Source organism: Rhinoderma darwinii, chromosome 1 (assembly GCF_050947455.1).
Source record: "Rhinoderma darwinii isolate aRhiDar2 chromosome 1, aRhiDar2.hap1, whole genome shotgun sequence".
Lineage (NCBI taxonomy): Eukaryota > Metazoa > Chordata > Amphibia > Anura > Rhinodermatidae > Rhinoderma > Rhinoderma darwinii.
Window position 1 is genome coordinate 657,118,388 of NC_134687.1, and position 19,414 is coordinate 657,137,801.

Sequence of the window (19,414 nt, forward strand, 5' to 3'; positions counted from 1 at the left end):
CACCTCCCCATACATGTGCAGCTGAGTGCAGCTGAGTGCAGCATGTAATGGGGAGGGCCGCACAAACTCTGGGGCACTTTACATTTTTTTCCTAGCCTCCTTCGTTATTTAGATATCGGCGCTGTAATATTTGGCGCCCGATATTTAAATAACCCCATGAACTGTCAATGGGGAGGTAATTGGCAAGGGGGCGTGTAACATCGCTGTGACACTGTCCAATCAGCTACGGTCAGCGTTACAGCAAGAGCTGGAGAGAGCGCGTGCGCGCAGCTCCGCCACCACTAAGGAACACAAGAGGAGAAGAAGAGTGTGAATTCTTCTTCTTCTGTTCCATGGCATCGGAGCTGTGCGCGCACGCACGCTCTCACTCTTTAGCTCTCGGCAGACAAGGACGACAAGACTGATCTCTCACCTGAGATCACAGTCTTGTACTTGCCTGCCGAGAGCTGAAGAGTGAGAGCGTGCGTGCGCACATGATCTCCTCTCTCCAGCTCATGCTGTTGACATTGTCTGTAGCGGATTGTGTCACAGCGATGTTACACGTCCCCTTGCCAATTACCGCCCCATTGGCAGTTTATGGGGTTATTTAAATATCGGGCGTCAAGTATTACAGCACCAATATCTAAGTAAGGAAAGAGGGTAGGACATTTTTTTTAAAGTGCCCCAGAGTTTGTGCAGCCCTGACCATTACATGCTGCACTCAAATGCAAATCTGTGGGCAGGTGAAAGGTTCTCTTTAAAGTGTAACAACTTTTTAAAAAACTTTTGACATGTCAGAAGTTTTGATCAGTGGGGTCCGAACACTGAGACCCCCCACTAGTCGCTAAAACGAAGCAGCAGAAGTGCTCGGGTGAACGGTGTGCCGCTTCAATTCTGTTTGGCTTTCCTTGGAGCAGTGTATGGGCTCAATAGAAAGTCTAGGAGTCCGTACACCGCTCACTCGGCTGAAAGTCGATCATAAATGAAGCGGCACAGCGCTCACCCGAGCACTTCTGCTGCTTCGTTTTAGCGATTGGTGGGGGCCTCAGTGCTCGGTCCCCCACCGATGAAAACTTCGGACATGTCAGTATGATATATAAAGATATCTATTATTTCGATTGGTGCAAGTTTTAATTACTTTTTATTGAAAATGATTTGCACTTTTTGAGATACAGCTGCTTTGTATCCTGTATACAGAGCAGCTGTATATTGCGCTGAGACCTGAATCCATTAGGTCGCCTATTACCGATCACATCTAAGTTATGAACTTAGATATGATCGGTAACAGCTCGATCCTGCAGGACTCGCTGATACTGAATCAGTCAGTCCCACTGACCTGACGGATACAGGATACAGCGCTATATACATTATATAATATATTTATTTTAATTAGCGGGGGCAGGTTTATGGGGAAGGATTAGGGCCTGTTCACATCAGTGTTGGCTTTCCGTTCCGGGGTTCTGTGGGAGGTTTCCGTCGGGTGAACGCCGCAACGGAAAGTCAAACTGAAACCACAGCTTCCATTTCAGTCACTATTGAAATCAATGGTGACGGAAACATTGCTAATGGTTTCCGTTCGTCACCATTCCGGCAGGTTTCCGTTTTTGTGACGGAATCAATAGCGCAGTTGACTGCGCTAATGGTGACGGAAACGGAAGCTGTGGTTTCAGCTTGACTTTCCGTTGCGGGGTTACCTCCAACGGAACCCAAGAACGGAAAGCCAACGCTGATGTGAACAGGCCCTAAGGCTTCTTTCACACTAGCATTAATATACGTTTACCTCTCTTCCGTCAGAGGAAGAGAGGATCGATACGTTAAACGGAAAGCAACGGTTCCATTAGAATTACCATTGCTTTCAATGGTAATTCTTTTGTATCAGTTGCTTTCCGTTTGTCTCCGTTCGCTAAGTTTCCGTTTTTTTTAAAGGAAACAAAAGTGCAGTCTGCAGAACTTTTATTTCCGTTCAAAAGAACGGAAACCTAGCGAACGGAGACAAACGGAAAGCAACTGATACAAAAGAATTACCATTGAAAGCAAAGGTAATTCTAATGGAACCGTTGCTTTCCGTTTAACGTATCGATCCTCTCTTCTTCTGACGGAAGAGGTAAACGTATATTAATGCTAGTGTGAACAAAGCCCAATACAAGATATAAAAAAAAAAAAAAACAGCTGGGATTTGAACCAGCAACCTTCATGTGTAAGGCAGACAAGCTAACCACTACTCTATAGAAGCTGTCATAGTCAATGCCTGTGAAACTGTAGTAGTTGAGGGTTTACTATCAGTCTCTCCTGTCTCTCTGCTGCGTGTGGGTGGTGACTGGTCAGAGACTCACAGTCAGACTGGCTGCCACAGCTGCTGCATGCAGTGTGCACTGGGAGTGACTGTGAGACTCACCAGTCACAGCCCTGATTGTAGCTTTCCCACGCTAATTAAGCACAGGAAAGCTACAAAGCCTAAAGCTACAAAGCCAGGAGTATACTGCAAGGGGGGGGGGGGGGGGGGGGGGGGCGTTTTACTGACAGCAGAGGGCTCTATAGGGGGGAATTATCCCCCCACCATAGAGCCCTGACTAGTTACTATACTGAAAGGTTAGGGGGGTCTGAGCATCTGACTGACTGCTCTAAAGGGGGGGGGGGGAGAATCCCCCCCTATAGAGCTCTCTGCAGTAAGTCAGACGCTCAGACCCTCCCCCACCCACACTAATCGTTGCATTAAAGTGATGTGAGGGCTCTATGGGGTGGATTATTCCAGCCCCATAGAGCCCTCTGCTGTCGGTAAAATGCCCAGACACCCCCTTGCAGTATACTCACGTCACGGGTCCCGGTCCCAGCAAGGCAGGAACTTACCTCGTGCTTCTGGTGCTGCTCGTCGCTCCTCCTGCAGACTTGCTCCTCTCTGGCTGCATGTGCTGTGTACAGCGTCAGAGAGGAGGAGTGTTACAGACGTTCGGCACGTCTGCTATGTGCGTCTGCATGGCCCCTCCCCCCGGTCCAGTCCGCCCCGGGCTGAAAATGTCGCCCCCCCCCCCTTTGGGTAGGTGGTGCCGCCTGAGGCCGTCGGCTTACCTGGCCTCATGGCAGATGCGGCACTGTGTACACGAGAAGATCAGCAGCATAGAGTGCTAACTTGTCATGTCGTACACCAACACAAATGCCATTAATCATAGGGTTATTCCGCAGTGCCACAGCCAGGTGCTGCCTGACAAACATATAACAGAGGCGAGAGTGGACACCCCTGTCTCGTATCATTAGTAACAGGCAGTGAGGCAGACAAAAGACCATTAACTCGAACCCGAGCTGTAGGCCTGTGATATAGTGCCATAATCTTATCCACCATGTTAGAGCCAAATCCAACCTGAGTCAAGACACTACGGAGAAACACCCAGTGAACCCTATCAAAAGCCTTTTCGGCATTAACAGAAAGTAAACTCATCGGTATCTTGCGTGTCTGGCAACATGATGTTAAAAGAAGGGTCTTGTTAGTATTATCCCGGGCTTCTCTACCACATACAAAACCCACCTGGCCATCCATGCCCAAGTCAGTCAATAACGGAGAAAGGCGAGAGGCAATCAATTTCGCAAAGAGTTTCACATCCACATGAATCAACGAAATGGGCCTAAAGATTGCGCATGTCGTTGGATCCTTACCCGGTTTTGTGTTTTACTACTTTTACACAGTGAAAACACTTTTTTTCAAAATTATTTGTTTTGGTGTCTCCATATTTCAAGAGCCATAACTTTTTATTTTTTCGCCGATGCAGTTGTGTGAGGGCTTTTTTTTTGCGGGACGACTTGTAGTTTTTATCGGTACCACTTTGGAGTGAATGCGACTTTTTGATCACTTTTTATCACATTTTTTTTTTAAAGGCTGGATTCAAAAGAAAACAGCAATTTTTGCATGGTTTTTTATTTTATTTTTTACGACGTTCACCATGCGGGTTAAATTATGTAATAACTTTATAGTCGGGGTCGTTATGGACGCGGCGATACCAAATATGTGTAACTTTTTTTACTTTATTTTTATTTTTTATAATAAAGCAGCTTGTAAGGGGAAAAAGTGGGCTTAGAATTATTTTTTTTCCACTTTTTATGAAACTTTTTTTTTACTTTTTTGCTAGTCCCATTAGGGGACTTCACTATGTGATCACCCGATCGCATTTATAATACACTGCAATACTTTTGTATTGCAGTGTATTATGCCTGTCCGTGTAAAACGGACAGGCATCTGCTAGGACATGCCACAGGTATGATCTAGCAGGCATACACTAAGGGCAGACCTGGGGGCCTTTATTAGGCCCCCGGCTGCCATCAGAGACACAGAAACTTCGCGATCTTATTGCCGGGTGTCAGTGGGATGAGAGGGAGCTCCCTCCCTCTCTCCAAAACCACTCAGATGTGGCGCTCACTATTGAGCGCTGCATCTGAGGGTTAAACAGGTGATATCAATACTAATATCGATCTCACACGTTCGAGCATGGATGCCCCCAGCCCTCAGCTACCTCTAGTAGCTGAGAGTAGCGAGATTTAATGGCTCCCTGCTCCGTTTATTTATTCCGATGCAGCGCAGTAAAAAGGCTTATGAATCGGAATAAAGCCTGTTAGTGGCCGCCGTAAAAACACTATGGGGTGGTCACTAAAGGGTTAAGACACAAAACAGTTGTACATACCATTTAAATAGAAGCCATAGAACCAAAATGTACATAAAATAATACAAAAAGAGGACAGTGTATAATCGTAAAGCAGGATATATATCGTGGTAACATAGGTCAAGATCACTCAATATCATGACTCTTCAAACACAAAACTGAGTCTTTGAGACAAAATGGATTCCAAATATCCAAGATGGAGTCCACACAATGTACTTATTTAAACATATGTTAATCACTTTCCCATACACTTAATTATAAGAACGCAGTGACAGATCATTTCGGTTTCCTTAGACTTAATTCTTCTTTTGCTCTTCTGGTGAAATAACGAGAAGCAGATCAGCTAGGGCAATTATATCCCTGACGAATAGGTCCGTTCTGTCCCTGAAATGCGTTGGAGCTTTATTGTCCATGCCGATACCCCATACTACTATCTTTTACATTACAGTTTAGTTTTTGAACACTAACTACACCAGTTGGGGTGCCACCACAGTACAAGCAATCCTGTAAAATCAACAAAGAACCAGGATGTGGTGCCAACTCCTGAGCATGAGAGAATAGCCCAACCGATCCTCAACAACATGCCCAAGAGGCGAGTTTTCTGGTATCTTATTATTTTTAGATGTATTAGCTTGCTTACCTACTGCATGAAATACTTAGTGAGTGAAGTTGTGTGGACTGTAGGACTTTGACAAGATGAAGTATCCCTTTTTCCTGGTCCATGGTGTAGGACTGTCCCCTGGATGAGCAATCCCTAGAATCTTATTTCTCACATTCCAAACAAGAATATGGTTTGTTTTTAACTTCTCTGCGTTTAAAAAAACGTATTTCCTTGTAAAATATATTCCACATATAGAGCATCAAAACAGCTTCTCTCCGGTGTGACTTCTCTGATGAGACCTAAGTTTGCCTTTAGTAATAAAACATTTCCCACATTCCAAACATGAATACGGCTTCTCTCCTGTGTGACTTCTCTCATGTACAGCAAGATGTGATTTTTGTGTAAAACATTTCCCACATTCTGAACATGAATATGGCTTCTCTCCTGCTTGAATTTTGTGTGTAAAAATACCTAAGATATTTGTGAACTGTTTACCACAGTGAAACCTTTTACCCCCTTGCTGAGCTGTACTTGTGGGTAACAATCTGTGATTGGTCAGAAGGTTCTTCGTGATTAGGGGAAATATATGATAGATCTGTACTGTGAAGTACTGGATGTACATCAAGGGTAATGAACTCCAGAAGATTGCTGCATGATATCTTCATCTTCTACTTTATAATTTATCGATAGAATGAAGTTTCCCTAAGACTTCTTGCTGGAGTTTTCTGTTAGGATTAGGATGAATTTCAATCATCTTTTTCTAAACCACAAAGTAGACAAAATTGATAACATTTATTTCAGACAAACACAAATGCAGTTTTGAGGCAGTTTTTTTCTTTTTTTAAATTAAAGCCAAAAGTGGATCAAGCTGGAAGAAGTATAAGTAACTGGTTTTGATTCTACTCCTGGCTTTGGCTTAAAGAGAAAAAAATTGATGACAAAATAAAATATATCGATGATAAAGTCCAGGTTTCTGGTCTATTCCTAGTCACCGATATTATTACATAAACCTTAACTTAATAAAACAAAAATGTGAGCGCCACCTTACCTGGCAATCAAGCCTTTCTTCTACCAACACATTTGGTCCTTCAATACCAATTAGAAATCACTTTAATACTACAACTTAACCCCTTAGTGACCAGCCCATTTTAGGCCCTAATGACCAAGCTATTTTATTCGTTTTGCTATAGTCGCATTCAAATCGCTAGAACTTTTTTATTTTTTCGTCTACATAGCTGTATGAGGACTTGTTTTTTGTGGGATTAGTTGTACTATTTAATAGCACCATTTTTGGGTACATATAATTTTTTTATTAACTTTTATTAACTTTTTTTGGGGGATTATAAAAAAAAAACTGAAATTCCGCCATTGTTCTATGCTTTTTTAAATTGACGCCGTTCACTGTGCGGCGTAAATAACACGTTACCTTTATTCTATGGGTCGGTACGATTACGGCGATACCACATATGTAGAGGTTTTTTATGTTTTACGACTTTTGCACAATAAAAACACTTTTGAACTAAAATTATTTGTTTTTGCATCGTTGCTTTCCAAGAGCCGTAACTTTTTTATTTTTCCGTCAATGTAGTGATTTTTCCGACTTGTTTTTTGCGGGACGAAACGTAGTTTTGATTGGTACTGTTTTGGGTGCATGGGACTTATTGTTTCATTTTTATTATGACTTTTTTGGGGGGCAATGGAAAAAAATTGCAATTTCGCCATAGTTTTTTGCGTTTTTTTTTTTACGGTGTTCACCTTGCGGTTTAAATTACATATTAACTTTATTAATGGAGTCATTACGGTCGCGGCGATAGCATATATGTGTACTTTTATTTATTTTTTACACTTTTACTAAATAAAACCACTTTTTATGGAAAAAAAATGGATTTTTTTTTTTACTGTAATTTTTATTAATAATCTTTATTTCACTTTGATGACTGATTTTATTAGTCCCACTAGGAGACTTTACTGTGCGATCTTCAGATCGCTGCTATAATGCTCTGGTATACTTCGTATACCAGAGCATTATTGCCTGTCAGTGTAAATCTGACAGGCAATCTGTTAGGACGTGCCTCCGGCGCGTCCTAACAGGCATATGTCCAGGGCAGACCTGGGGGCTTTTATCAAGCCCCCGGCTGCCATAACACCCCATCGGAGACCCGCGATTGCATTTGCGGGCCGCCGATGGGTGACAGGGGGAGCTCACTCCCTCTGTAAACAAAGTTAAATGCCGCGGTCGCTATTGACGGCGGCATTTAACGGGTTAAACGGCCGCGATCGAAGTAAACTTTGATTGCGGGCGTTGGAGCAGGAGCTCAGCTGATGACAGCTGAGCCCCGGCTCCAGCCTGCACGAGAGACCCGTGCAGGACTTAGACTAGGCAAACGTGAAAAGGCGTCAGCCTAGCCTAAGGCCCCTCTGTCTGTTAGTGTCCTATGACCCTTAGTCTTCTCCATCTAAACTTTTGGTGAAATTTACCTCTTTGGTCTTGATGTTCCCTCTCTGCTATTTAGAGTGTATAACAGTTATCTCATCCTTCACCTCCCGCTACCTAAGGATTAACATGGAGCAAACTGAATTATCTTTACCCCATTTCACTCACCCCCCCCCCCCTTACCAGAACTATCAATCACAGTTAATGGCTCCACACTTTTCTCCGTCTCACAGGTCCGCTGCATTTGGATAACCCTTAATTTCAAATGGCACAGCCAAGCACTTCTCACTTCTTGCTGCCTCCACCTCATAAACCCTCTAGAAGTCAGTCTTTCCTCACCCTCGAGCAGACATAAATAGTAGTACATATGCCCTCATCATCCACCGTCTAGACTACTCCACCATCCTCCTCTGTGGCTTTCCATCTAACACTATTACACCCTCCTACCCATTCTCATCTCTGCTGGGCGGGTAAATCTACCTCTCCCCTCATTCCACCTCTGTGGTCACTGGCTGCCCATTACCTACTAAATTAAGTTAAAAATATTAAAAATGACATGCAAGACTGTCAACATCCTGTCCCCTCCATACATCTCTGCCCTAATCTCCCGATACCTACCCAGACGTAATCTCCAAATACATACACAGACGTAATCTCCAGTCCACAACCTGTCCCCTCCATACATCTCTGCCCTAATCTCCCACATATCCGTGACCGGAGCATCTACTTTCAGCATGGACGTCTGGTACCCGGAGGCAGCCGGAGCGGATGATCGGTGCAGACCGGGTGTCAGACCCCCTCAGATCATATACTGATGACCTATCCGGTGGAGATCATCACTTGTCCTATGTCCCCTATAATGTCCTAGGAAAGAGAAAAAACAATTGTGGGCTGGAATAGCGGAAAAAGCAGCGATTCCTGTTGTTTTTTGTTTTGTTTTTGCGGCGTTCACCATGCGGTAAAAATGACTTGTTACCTTTATTCTCCGGGTCAATACAATTACGACGACACCAAATTTATATATTTATCTTCCGTGGGGGGTTTTATATTTCCGGTGATTGCGCGGTGTGGGGGGGTTATATTTCCGGTGATTGCGTGGTGTGAGGGGTTTTATATTTCCGGTGATTGCGCGGTGTGGGGGGGGGGGGTTATATTTCCAGTGATTGCGCGGTGTGGGGGTTATATTTCCGGTGATTGCACGGTGTGAGGGGTTTTATATTTCCGGCGATTGCGCGGTGTGAGAGGTTTTATATTTCCGGTGATTGCACGGTGTGGGGGGGTTTATATTTCCGGTGATTGCGCGGTGTGAGGGGTTTTATATTTCCGGCGATTGCGCGGTGTGAGGGGTTTTATATTTCCGGCGATTGCGCGGTGTGAGGGGTTTTAGATTTCCGGCGATTGCGCGGTGTGAGGGGTTTTATATTTCCGGTGATTGCGCGGTGTGGGGGGGGGTTTTATATCTCCGGTGATTACGCGGTGTGAGGGGTTTTATATTTCCGGTGATTGCGCGGTGTGGGGGGGGTTTATATTTCCGGTGATTGCGCGGTGTGAGGGGTTTTATATTTCCGGTGATTGCGCGGTGTGAGGGGTTTTATATTTCCGGTGATTGCGCGGTGTGGGGGGTTTATATTTCCGGTGATTGCGCGGTGTGGGGGGTTTTATATTTCCGGTGATTGCGCGGTGTGAGGGGTTTTATATTTCCGGTGATTGCGCGGTGTGAGGGGTTTTATATTTCCGGTGGTTGCGCAGTGTGAGGGCTTTTATATTTCCGGTGATTGCGCGGTGTGAGGGGTTTTATATTTCCGGTGATTGCGCGGTGTGAGGGGTTTATATTTCCGGTGATTGTGCGGTGTGAGGGGTTTATATTTCCGGTGATTGCGCAGTGTGGGGGGTTTTATATTTCCGGTGATTGCGCGGCGTGAGGGGTTTTATATTTCCGGTGATTGCGCGGTGTGAGGGGTTTTATATTTCCGGTGATTGCGCGGTGTGAGGGGTTTTATATTTCCGGTAATTGCGCGGTGTGAGGGGTTTTATATTTCCGGTGATTGCGCGGTGTGGGGGGGGTTTATATTTCCGGTGATTGCGCAGTGTGGGGGGTTTATATTTCCGGTGATTGCGCGGTGTGGGGGGGGGGTTTTATATTTCCGGTGATTGTGCGGTGTGAGGGGTTTTATATTTCCGGTGATTGCGCGGTGTGAGGGGTTTTATATTTCCGGTGGTTGCGCAGTGTGAGGGCTTTTATATTTCCGGTGATTGCGCGGTGTGAGGGGTTTTATATTTCCGGTGATTGCGCGGTGTGAGGGGTTTATATTTCCGGTGATTGTGCGGTGTGAGGGGTTTATATTTCCGGTGATTGCGCAGTGTGGGGGGTTTTATATTTCCGGTGATTGCGCGGTGTGAGGGCTTTTATATTTCCGGTGATTGCGCAGTGTGAGGGGTTTATATTTCCGGTGATTGCGCGGTGTGAGGGGTTTTATATTTCCGGTGATTGCGCGGTGTGAGGGGTTTTATATTTCCGGTGATTGCGCGGTGTGAGGGGGTTTTATATTTCCGGTGATTGCGCGGTGTGAGGGGTTTTATATTTCCGCCCATTGCGCGGTGTGAGGGGTTTTATATTTCCAGTGATTGCGCGGTGTGGGGGGGTTTTATATTTCCGGTTATTGCACGGTGTGGGGGGTTTATATTTCCGGTGATTGCGCGGTGTGAGGGGTTTTATATTTCCGGTGATTGCGCAGTGTGGGGGGTTTATATTTCCGGTGATTGCGCGGTGTGAGGGGTTTTATATTTCCGGTGATTGCGCGGTGTGAGGGGTTTTATATTTCCGGTGATTGCGCGGTGTGAGGGGTTTATATTTCCGGTGATTGCGCGGTGTGAGGGGTTTTATATTTCCGGTGATTGCGCGGTGTGAGGGGTTTTATATTTCCGGTGATTGCGCGGTGTGAGGGGTTTTATATTTCCGGTGATTGCGCGGTGTGAGGGGTTTATATTTCCGGTGATTGCGCGGTGTGAGGGGTTTATATTTCCGGTGATTGCGCGGTGTGAGGGGTTTTATATTTCCGGTGTTTGCGCGGTGTGAGGAGGTTTATATTTCCGGTGATTGCGCGGTGTGAGGAGGTTTATATTTCCGGTGATTGCACGGTGTGAGAGGTTTTATATTTCCGGTGATTGCGCGGTGTGGGGGGGGATTATATTTCCGGTGATTGCGCGGTGTGAGGGGTTTTATATTTCCGGTGATTGCGCGGTGTGGGGGGGGGTTATATTTCCGGTGATTGCGCGGTGTGAGGGGTTATATATTTCCGGTGATTGCGCGGTGTGAGGGGTTTTATATTTCCGGTGATTGCGCGGTGTGAGGGGTTTTATATTTCCGGTGATTGCGCGGTGTGAGGGGGTTTATATTTCCGGTGATTGCGCGGTGTGAAGGGTTTATATTTCCGGTGATTGCGCGGTGTGTGAGGGGTTTATATTTCCGGTGATTGCGCGGTGTGAGGGGTTTATATTTCCGGTGATTGCGCGGTGTGAGGGGTTTTATATTTCCGGTGATTGCGCGGTGTGAGGGGGTTTATATTTCCGGTGATTGCGCGGTGTGGGGGGTTATATATTTCCGGTGATTGCGCGGTGTGGGGGGGGGTTATATTTCCGGTGATTGCGCGGTGTGAGGGGTTATATATTTCCGGTGATTGCGCGGTGTGAGGGGGTTTATATTTCCGGTGATTGTGCGGTGTGAGGGGGTTTTATATTTCCGGTGATTGCGCGGTGTGGGGGGGGGGGGTTTATATTTCCGGTGATTGCGCGGTGTGGGTGGGGGGGTTTATATTTCCGGTGATTGCGCGGTGTGGGGGGGGGTTATATTTCCGGTGATTGCGCGGTGTGGGGGGGGGGTTTATATTTCCGGTGAGATGTAGATTTTGTGGGTGACATTTTGGGGACTTTTTATTCCATATGTTGGAGAATCGCGGCGACCAAAAACAGCGACGTTCAGATGTGAATTATTTCTGCCGGTTATAATTTGATACTTTAATAATTTGGACATAACGGATGCGGCGATTACGTTACTTATTTTTAACATTTAGATCCTTTATTGTAAAAGAAACAAAACAAAAAACGTCTTACAATGTATTACTATGGTAACCGGTCGACATCGCGCAGTTTCTTCGGAGGACAGAGGAAGCCGCTATCTCTAACTGATCAGATGTCGCGGTCGCTATTGATCACGGCATCTGAAGGGTTACACGGCTGGGATTGCGCGGTCTTGGCGGCGGTCAGAAGTCCTGTACGGTGCCGGCTCCGCTCCTTCTAGTGTGACGGCGCACGTCCAACATAATACTATAGATCTGATGTCACCAAGGGGTTAAACCTCCTGTATTTCATATTTACAGCGCTAATAATAAATAATAATAATCACCAGCACTGTGCCAGACAAAAACGCACCAAAACCGCAAAGAAACGACCTCATGTAACCTTACCTTACTACTGCACCACGGGAAATACACGGAAACAGCTGAAGGACCTGTGAAGATGTCACCACCATGTGACCGGGACTTCTCTCCGCCTCTCATGCCACGTTAGGTCCTTCATACATCCTCAATCTTTCCACTTCTAAGCTCCGCCCCTGATGCCGCAGTCACGTGGTCCTGATATAATCACAGGGGATTCATATGTCCTCAAACTCTCCACTGATAGGCTCCACCCCTTCTGATCTGGTCACATGGTGGTGAGGTCGTCATCACAGCTGATTCATCCACCACGTCTCTCCACTGATAAGCTCCACCCCTCCTACCCCGGTCACGTGGTGGTGACGTCATCACAGGTCCTTCAGCTATTGCCGTGTATGAGGTAGAGAGCAGCGCTGGCCGCGTGTTCTCTCTGTTATCAGTCATCCCTGTATGAGTGTGTATACAGAGAGCTGTCAATCATTGAGTGACCCCGCCCACTGGACTCCTAGCCGGGATTTAACCCCTCCAGTGCCGGCCTCTTTGGGGTAAATTGTTATTTCGGATGTTTTGCGGGACGAGTCGTGTTTTGTAATGACATAATATTCGGGACATACAACTTATTCACTGACTTTTATACATTTCTTGTTAATGTCGTTCACCGTGCGGTTTAAGGGAATGTTCACACGCAGCGAATACGACCCACAACACGCAAGGAAATCCCCCCGAATATTCACCCCAAATGGTGGACGTATAATCCTCCCGAATATCTACTCCAGAAATACAACAAGGCCGATCCTCACCTCTCCCAGCGTTACCATAGCAACACGTCCCTGCTCTTCCGGCTGTGTCCAGGTGACCCCTATAATGACATGTGACCTCTCCGGCCTGTGATTGGCTGCAGGGGTCACATGACGCCTTCTTTTTTATATAAGTGTAACCTGCAGCGTTGCTGTGAACACGCGGTGGAGCCGCAGAGGATTCTGGGAACAATGGCGTTTGTTGCGGAACTTGACTTTCCCATTGAACTTAATGGGGAAATTCTGCAACAAATGCGCAGCGAATCCGCGGTATAAATCGGATATCCTGCGTGTTTATAATCCGCAGCGCCGGTTAACCCCTTCACCACCAGGCCAGCTTCTGTTTCCGGTCCCCCCTCCGTCTTCTCTGATCTATAACGTTTTTATTATTCCGTGGATGGCGCGGAGTGAGGATTAGATTTTGCGGGACGAGTTGTAGATTTTGACATTTTTTTTAGACCAATAAACAGCGATTGTAGTGATTGTTTGTTTTTTATTGTGTTGGCCGTGCGGGTAAATAAAGTTGTAATTCTGACTTTTACGGACGCCGAGATTCCAGTTTTGTTTATCATTTTGTTTTTTTGTTGCTTTAGAGAAAAAATGGGAAAAGGTTTTATTAAAAAAAAAAAAAAAAAAAAATCTAATTTTTATTTTTTTTGTACATAACTAAAAAGTGTGACTACTTTTAACAAATTGTATTACACTCCTGGGGGACGTGAACCGGTGCTGATTAGATCGCTGGTACAATACACTATAATACTAATGTATCGCAGTATATCGTGATTAAGATTAAGGGGTTAATAGGAGCAGAAAGATGGCGGGCCTTCATTACCCCCCAGGCTGCCATGACGACCATTCCTACCCCGTGATCGCGTCGCGAGGGGCCGATGAGCTGTCAGAGAGGACCCCCCTCTTTCTTACAGCTTAGATTCTGCAGTGACGCTTGATCGCAGCATCTAAGTAGTTAAATGTCCGGGATCGGCGTTCTCTCTGATCCTGGCGGTTAGTGCGAGTGGTCAGCTGTAATACACCCGCAGCGTGTAGAGCGGGCTCAGCCTGTAAACCCTCTCCGTACTTCTCCCCCCGCACTATGACGTTCAGTGTTGTCATGGGGATGGCCGCCTTTGGACATGACTGATGGATTACTGGCGTCTTTCTTGTTACTCTCTAGAAGAGGTTTATGTATTCGCACCATTAATGTTGTACAACCGACATATTGACCCTGACATTGTAGAGAGCGGATGAGATAAATGACGTGATGTGTTATAATCTATATCTGTCTTACTAGGGACACCCTGTTATCTGTACAAGACGAATAACTATTTGTAGCTTTGTTATAATTCCAGGATCGGCTTTTTATGACCACGGTGGAAATAACCTTCAGTGGTGAGACAAGTCTGACTCCGTATTTCACTCTCACATAAACTCGGGGGAGACGTTGTCCTCGTGTTGGGGTCTCTCTGGAATAACTCGTACACCATCCCGAATAATGTCATCCAGTCCTGACCGCAAATGGGAAGACACTTTACAATAATGTTTCTGAGCTCCTTATACTTCACGCCGAAAGAAGTCGTAAAATATCATCATTTATAAGTGAAATAGTTAATCGTTTATAGTTCAAAAACATCCAGAATAAAACGCTTTGTAAGGTGAAGTTTTTATCACTTCAAAAATAATGACCGGACTTATAAATGATGATATTTTAGGTTTTATTTTTTTTTACACAATTGAAATTGACAACTTATCATAAATCCACAATCTCGAGGTGAGGATGATCTTACAGAGGAGCCCCCTCCCAAACACTTAGGTGAGAAGAGATCACACTGCATGTTCTCTATATAATGTCACCTCAGCTGCTGCAGAACCTCACAGTTCATATCAAGCACTGACTGCATAGTGTGCACCACGTCTTGTCAGATGTCATCAATGTCACCTCAGCTGCTGCAGAACCTCACACCTCATATCAAACACTGACTGCATAGTGTGCACCACGTCTTGTGAGATGTCAGCAATGTCTCCCCGGTATCCGCCATGTGTCAGGAGTCAGGTCTTCATTGTCTGGGGGGAAATGTCTTCATTTTACTCTTCTCACCTGAGAGATGTGCCATAAATGTCTGATATATGGGGGTCCCACCTCTATGTGGAGAACTGGGGTCCCCCGACCCGCCTAGTGAGGTGATGACTACATCCAGGTGGAGAGTGAATGGAGAGGTGACCACACATGTGCACGACTCTCTCCATTCACTTGTATAGGAGTTCCAGAAACAGCCGAGCACGGCCAGAGGTGGAGCCGCATCTATCAGACATTTCTGGCATATCCTGGGGAGAAATGTCCGTGTTGGGAATACCCCTTTATTCCATGTGGTGACGGCTCTGAGAAGATGTTTCTCTCTATGATGAATAAGTGAGGTTCTGTATGTCACACATGATGTTATCCCCTGTATGATTTCCATCTTCTCCTCTCTTCATAAAGACGTCTGCAGTACTAGATCCTGCAGTTCCTCCAGTTTTCTCATCTTCTCCTCCACAACGTTCCTTCTCCTGAATGACCCACCAAGGATGGACAAGGACAGGAATGAGATGAGCAGAAGAATATTAGACTTCACCTTGGAGATCATCTACCTGTTGAGCGGAGAGGTAAACTTTTCTACATTATAGAACAAGTCACACATAGGGAAGGGACAATACATAATAGGAAGAATCCAGTGTCCTGTATAAGGGTATGTTCACACGGCCAAATTTCAGACGTATACGAGGCGTATTATGCCTCGTTTTACGTCTGAAAATACGGCTCCAATACATCGGCAAACATCTGCCCATTCATTTGAATGGGTTTGCCGACGTACTGTGCAGACGACCTGTTATTTACGCGTCGTCGTTTGACAGCTGTCAAACGACGACGCGTAAAAATACAGCCTCGTCAAAAGAAGTGCAGGACACTTCTTTGGACGTTTTTGGAGCTGTTTTCTCATAGACTCCAATGAAAACAGCTCCAAAAACGGACGTAAAAAACGCCGCGAAAACGGCGCGAAAAACGCCGCGAAAAATGCGAGTTGGTAAAAAAACGTCTGAAAAGCAGGCTCTGTTTTCCCTTGAAAACAGCTCTGGATTTTCAGACGTTTTTGTTGACTACGTGTGAACATACCCTAACAGCGTCCAGACCTTCCAAGTGACGTCAAGAAGTCAACAGCAGAAAAGCTGAAGGTCAGCCACCAATATGGTCAGTTATGTGTCATGTCACCAATGCAGCAATAGTAATGATGTAGAGCAATGAGAATGACCAGGAACCAGGAGGATCAGGATGACCTCTATATAGAAACATAGAAGATGACGGCAGGAGGAGAGCACATGGTCCATCTAGTCCCCCCAATATTATTTCCTTCTTAGTTTTGGCCTCGTTCTATTTTCTCAATGTCTTTTTGTAGGTGAGGTCTCCAGTATTACAGATGTGGGGTCACTAGAGCTCTATACAGCGGGGTCACAATCTCCTTCTTTCTACTGAGGGGGGAATACTGTGTTCAGTTCTCTGTGTCTCTCTCCATACACAGGAGTACACAATAGTGAAGAAGACATCGGGTGACTGTACGACTCCCATCATCCATGAGTCAGGAGGAGGATGGAGCAGTAGTCAGAGCCCCATCACAGAGCCTCCCCCTCACTCCCGGATACATGAGAAGAAGATCTTAGAACTGATCTACAAGATGACTGAGCTGCTGACTGGAGAGGTGACACTGCTGGGAATGCTGGGAAATTCTACAGTAACAGCACTGGAGGTGTCTGGGTGATGACTGTATCATTGTGTGTGTCAGGTTCCTATAAGGTGTCAGGATGTCACTGTCTATTTCTCCATGGAGGAGTGGGGGTATCTAGAAGGACACAAGGATCTGTACGAGGAGGTCATGATGGAGGACTACCGGCCGCGCACATCACAAGGTAAGATATAGATATATCATTTATATATTATTATTTCTTTGTTGAAGTGTTAATATCTTCATGTGCAGTATATACAGACATGTGATTCCTGATCTCCGATCACACGTTCCTCGCTTTGCTGCAGTCAGTGGTGTAGCTATAGGGTTGCAGTGGTCGCAATTGCGACCAGGCCCCGAAGCCAGGGGGCCTTCGGCCCCCTGCACAACATTAATAAGAAAAAGTTACTATAGTAACTCTGTCCGCGGGCCCCTGTTACTATAGTAACTGACAGTACTTACCTTCCTGGTTCTGGAGCGCAGCAGTGGTCCTGACGTCACAGCACTTTGCGCAGCGCACGACGTCACAACGCTATGCGCCGCGCACAACATTGTAATCCTGGATAGAGTCAGGACAGAACTTCCGCCACGGCTGAAGAGCAGGGTAAGATTACTATCCCTGTCTGCTGAATCTGATTGGCGGGGTCCGACTCCCGGGAGCACGCCAATCAGCTGTTTTGAAGGGGCCGCAGCACTCATACGAGAGCTGCTTCCCCTTCATTCCGGTCACTTCATTCGGTGTCGGCGAGTGCTGCGGCCCCTTCAAAACAGCTGATTGGCGACTCCCGGGAGTCGGACTCCGACACATCAGCTATTGATGGCCTATCCTGAGGATAGACCATCAGTGTTTAGGGACTGGACAACCCCTTTAAGCCTACGATGTAGCAGGCTTAGAGGGCCCATGAGACCGGATCACAGATTGTGTGATGCTGTCTGCTGGGCCCCGTATTTAAGCCAATCACATGGTTGGCTTAGATATATGGCCCATGTGTGATCCTGTCTGATGGGCCCTGTATTTAAGCCTACCACACGGTAGGTTTAGATACGGGGCCCCAGCACACAGTAACCTTGTGGTAGGCTTAGATACAGGGTCCCACAGACAGTATCACACATGGGCCCTGTATCTAAGCCTAACACATGTAAATCGTAGTAAATCTTTTTTTGGTGTTTTCTTACAGGTTCTGTCATTGGACTATGTCGGATTCCAGGACTACTTCGATGACTGCTTTTTTTATTATCAATAAAATTGTTAATGAGGGTTGTGTGTTTTTTTTTTATTTCAATAAAATGTTTTTTCTATGTCTTTGTTTTTTGTTTTTTTAAACTACCTGTATATTACTTACGCCTTAGTAATGGCCGCCGGCTCATAAACAGCATCCATTGCTAAGGCGGGGCTTTATTGTTAGCCGGTGCAGAGGCGAACACTAACACCCATTATTACCTTGGTAGCCACCGCCACCAGGGGTGCTGGGAAGAGCCGAGTACGATCCAGTACTTGACCATCTGTAGTGATGGTTGGGCAATGGGGTGGCCGCAGGCTAGTATTATCAGGATGGGAAAGACCAGAAACAGCAGCCCTTCCCATCCTGGTAATGCTGCCTGCTGCTGCTATGTTCTATCTGGCGGGTTTTGGGGGGGGACCCCACGGCATTTAAAAAAAAATAATAATTGGAAAGAACGATGTGGGGTCCCCCCCTAATTTTCATAACCAGCCAGATACAACACAGCAGCAGGCAACATTACCAGGGTGGGAAGGGACACTGTTTTTGGCCTTCCCCAGCCTAATGCTACCAGCCTGCGGCCGCCCCGGTGCCTAACCGTCACTACAAATGGTCGGGTACTGTTTCGTACCTGGCACCCCTGGTGGCGGTGGGTACCGGGGTAATAATGGGCGTTAGTGTTAGGCCTTATTCACACAAACGTGTCCATTTTGCGTCCGCAAAAAATGCTGCGTTGTGCAAATGTTCAGTGTGGCATCTGTATATGGTGCGTGGCTGCGTGATTTTCGCGGAGCCGGCATCATTATGACACTTTGTTTTTAAGTTTACAAACAAAAACAGGAGGTGCTTTTCTGTTTTCATTCATTTCTTTTACTACAGTAGTGCCTCCGTGTGCCGAGCGCGATTTTCACGCACCCATTGACTTCACCCATGACTTCAATGGGTGCGTGCTGCGCGAAACACGGGCAAGTATAGGACATGTAGTGAGTTTTACGCAGCGGACATACGCTGCGTGAATATCACGACCTGTCAGAATGGCCCCATTGATTTATAGAAGTCTGTTCGACGCGCGTGATTTCCACGAGCGTAGCACGGACCTAATACACGTTCGTGTGAATAAGGCCTTAGCCTCTGCACCTGCTAACATTAAGCCCCACCTTAGTTATCGAGGTTGTCAATCAGCCAGCGGCCATTACTAAGGCGGTAATAATAAAGTTTAAAAAAATACAAGCACATAGAAAAAATATTTTATTGAAATAAAAAAACAACCCCCATTAACCATTTTATTGTGAATAAAAAAAGCGCTGTCATTAAAGTCGTCCTCGAATCCGACGTAGTCAACAACTGAACTTGTAAAAACACAAACACACAAAAACAATGAGTAACACATAAAGAAACAACACAAGTATTATTCTTACCTTTCCTGGGTCCAGCGCTGGAGCCGCAATGTCAGCGAGCTGGGCCCTGTATCTAATCCAATCATGTGTGATACTGTCTGCTGAGTGCTGTATCTAATCCAATCATGTGTGATACTGTCTGCTGAGTGCTGTATCTA

General features: G+C 45.9%; 2 protein-coding genes across 2 annotated transcripts in view; one reads left to right on the forward strand and one right to left on the reverse strand.

The window, feature by feature from the left end:
* Positions 1-4,843: 4,843 nt before the first annotated feature.
* LOC142664236 (zinc finger protein 266-like) lies at positions 4,844-12,395 on the reverse strand. The gene is made up of 2 exons (XM_075843250.1): positions 12,124-12,395; positions 4,844-5,986 (listed from the first exon to the last, which is right to left on the reverse strand). The coding sequence occupies exon 2, from the start codon at positions 5,846-5,848 to the stop codon at positions 5,486-5,488; it is 363 nt and encodes a 120-aa protein (XP_075699365.1). The 5' UTR covers positions 5,849-5,986; positions 12,124-12,395; the 3' UTR covers positions 4,844-5,485.
* A 2,975-nt stretch (positions 12,396-15,370) lies between these two features.
* Positions 15,371-19,414, forward strand: part of LOC142664042 (uncharacterized) — a 30,358-nt gene continuing 26,314 nt past the window's right edge. The window contains exons 1-3 of the mRNA XM_075842937.1: positions 15,371-15,527; positions 16,439-16,615; positions 16,700-16,823. Coding sequence (XP_075699052.1) covers positions 15,450-15,527; positions 16,439-16,615; positions 16,700-16,823 — 379 coding nt within the window. The 5' untranslated portion in view covers positions 15,371-15,449. The remainder of the gene's footprint in view (positions 15,528-16,438; positions 16,616-16,699; positions 16,824-19,414) is intronic.

Excerpts from the sequence above, each read along its gene's own strand:
- LOC142664236 (XM_075843250.1), bottom strand. The coding sequence starts at position 5,848 with ATGTACATCCAGTACTTCACAGTACAGATCTATCATATATTTCCCCTA.